The sequence below is a fragment of the Penaeus chinensis genome, chromosome 8, assembly GCF_019202785.1.
Source record: "Penaeus chinensis breed Huanghai No. 1 chromosome 8, ASM1920278v2, whole genome shotgun sequence".
Taxonomy (NCBI): domain Eukaryota; kingdom Metazoa; phylum Arthropoda; class Malacostraca; order Decapoda; family Penaeidae; genus Penaeus; species Penaeus chinensis.
Window position 1 is genome coordinate 24,647,520 of NC_061826.1, and position 2,500 is coordinate 24,650,019.

Sequence of the window (2,500 nt, forward strand, 5' to 3'; positions counted from 1 at the left end):
GTGATGTTGGGTCAATCTTATTTGGTAATTAAATCGAATTTGAATCATTTGGTACATAAGAAGCTGTAGAATACTGGCATAGCTCACTCAGCAATAGAGAGATGGCTTTGCAAATGCAAGGTCCTAAGTTCAGACCTGGTTTCCCCTCTGTCATCTCAGCTGTGAGTGCTGGGGTCAAAGTCAGGGCGGAAAGGAACTGCCCATCCTACCACATCATCCTGCAGCTTATTAAGCATGTTCTTCTATGGATGTGTCCCACATGTCCATTTGGATATTATACCAACTTAGTCTTTGATAATGAAATGGGTATATGATTTTTGCTGTGCTGTGATTTCATGCTGTGTTCGGAACTCTTTGTCTCGCTTGTCCAGCTAAAGTAGGGGTTCCTATCACTCAAAACATCTTGTCCATTTTGTCCAACTTATTGGAGTCCCAAATGCAGCATTAGATACAATCAACACATAAATGCAAATTGAATACAACCTAGTATTCTTCCAGATTTGATGCAGGCTCAAAATATTAATGTAAAATAATACAAAAATAAACTTTTATTTCGTGAATCATGATACAGCTGGAACTATAACTTAGTTCTGAGATACAACAGTGTCTCTAACACAGAGGGCTTTGAAGCACTGCAGAACATGACTTGGCTGATGACTGTCAGTTGAGAAGTCAGTTTTCACACATTTCTCGCAGAGATCGACACTTGTGGTTGCTGGACACTGGACGCAGTGCCATCGAGGTCCTTTAATGGGGTCTACTCCACATACATCACACTAATGACAAAATATGAAGACAATAAATATCAAAGACAAAACCTTGTTAGAAAAATTTCAAACTTAAATCTTTTGAATACTTATTTTTCAGTCCCTCTTTTATTCATATCATTATTAATGTACTGATAACTTTTTAAAAATTCTTATTAAATGTTTCAATATATGGCAGTCATCTTAAGCAAGTATTTATAATTTTTTAAACCCTATACCAAAGAAAAAAACAAAATGGATTTTTAAACTTACACTGAAGCCTGGGTGAACTATAACGCCAGTATCCAATTCTTTCTGTTTGTACCTCTGGACCTGCTTCAGTCTAAGCAACTCTTGGTATTCTTCACTATTCCTCAATTCTTCTGACAAATCCTCTTCATCCTATAGGAATTTATAGGTAATAATAAAGTGTAACAAAAAATTCTAGTTGAAAAAGGGAAAATCTTTATCAATCAATGATAAAATCTCAATACAAATAAAGAATATGCAATAATTTTACACTTTCCTGGAATCACCTTGAAAGTTATAAGATATTTCTGAGTTAATCTAGATGAAATGGATGCACACTACCTACAATAAAATTCCCTCGGAACAAGAACATGAGCTACTTACCGAAACTTCGTCTAAATATCCTTGAGATACATAGTTTAAAACATCTGAGGGGATGGAGTCCTTCTCATCTTCATACATGTCAAAAGCTTTCATAAAGTTTGAGGACCGATTAGGTGTCACTGCATGGAGGACTGACCGCCTGCGTGCACCCTGAAGCACAGATGTTTAAAATTTACTAAGAGACAGAAAACATGTCAGAGATTCTCACAATCTACAGTGATATGACTCACCAAAAGTAATGAAAAGACCACTTATGTAATAAATAGAAAATAGTAAAAGGTATTGAAACAAATTACCTGTTTTCTTAATACAGCTGTTCGTGGATTTCTACCTGGAACAGGTAATCCACCTCGTTTCAGGGCAATGAAGTATTTCTGCACTCGACTCTGAACTTGAAGAGGTGTTCGGGTTCCTGTAAATCAGTTTTCAGGTTCATGTTTTGATAACAGTCTTGACTTCAAATTGTTAATTTTGTTCTGTCATTATCATTACTGTTCTTTTCTCTTTAAAGCCATGTATATTGGTCCCCCAGCGCAAACAGAATCATTATTTAAACACTTGATTTCAGTCAATAACATGGCAGTGAGGTTCTTAGTCTAAAGAACTCAAACTCTGTGCAGGTAAACAATGATGACATCATGGATACTATCAAATTTTTTTTTTTTTAAGAAGTAACAGGCATGTTTAAAAAATATAAGAATAAAATTTATAATATCTGTTTAAAAATTATATCAACTGAAATACATGACTAAAATTGCAGTATTTCTTAGCAGACTATAGACACTCTTTTGCCATGCCTCAATTATCAATTCTGAGCTATCCATATACTTTCATCCAACTACCATGAAAGTTGTTGCAAGGAGAAAATTATGCCAGCTCAGAGTTTGAGGGAAGTGGGAAGGTTGAATATTATTGCAATAATGTGACCACGGCCTATCTCACATACAATTTATGCACAGGCTATGTGCCTTTTTAAGAAATATGATAATAAGATATATATACACAATTTTGGTAAAACATTAGTTGTACTGACATTGTGTCATAAGTAAAGTAAAGTAAAGTGAAGAAAAAGAAAAAAAAATTTACTTCGATGTTTTTCTACACATGATTTACCTTACCAT

At 34.6% G+C, this 2,500-nt stretch overlaps 1 protein-coding gene across 6 annotated transcripts in view; it reads right to left on the minus strand.

The window, feature by feature from the left end:
* Positions 1-530: 530 nt before the first annotated feature.
* LOC125028349 (ZZ-type zinc finger-containing protein 3-like) overlaps positions 531-2,500 on the minus strand; it is a 13,017-nt gene continuing 11,047 nt past the window's right edge. For all 6 annotated transcript variants that reach the window (XM_047617834.1, XM_047617835.1, XM_047617840.1 and 3 more), the window contains 4 exons: positions 1,676-1,791; positions 1,380-1,529; positions 1,020-1,148; positions 531-776 (listed from right to left, as the gene is read on the minus strand). In XM_047617834.1, coding sequence (XP_047473790.1) covers positions 585-776; positions 1,020-1,148; positions 1,380-1,529; positions 1,676-1,791 — 587 coding nt within the window. In that variant the 3' untranslated portion in view covers positions 531-584. The remainder of the gene's footprint in view (positions 777-1,019; positions 1,149-1,379; positions 1,530-1,675; positions 1,792-2,500) is intronic.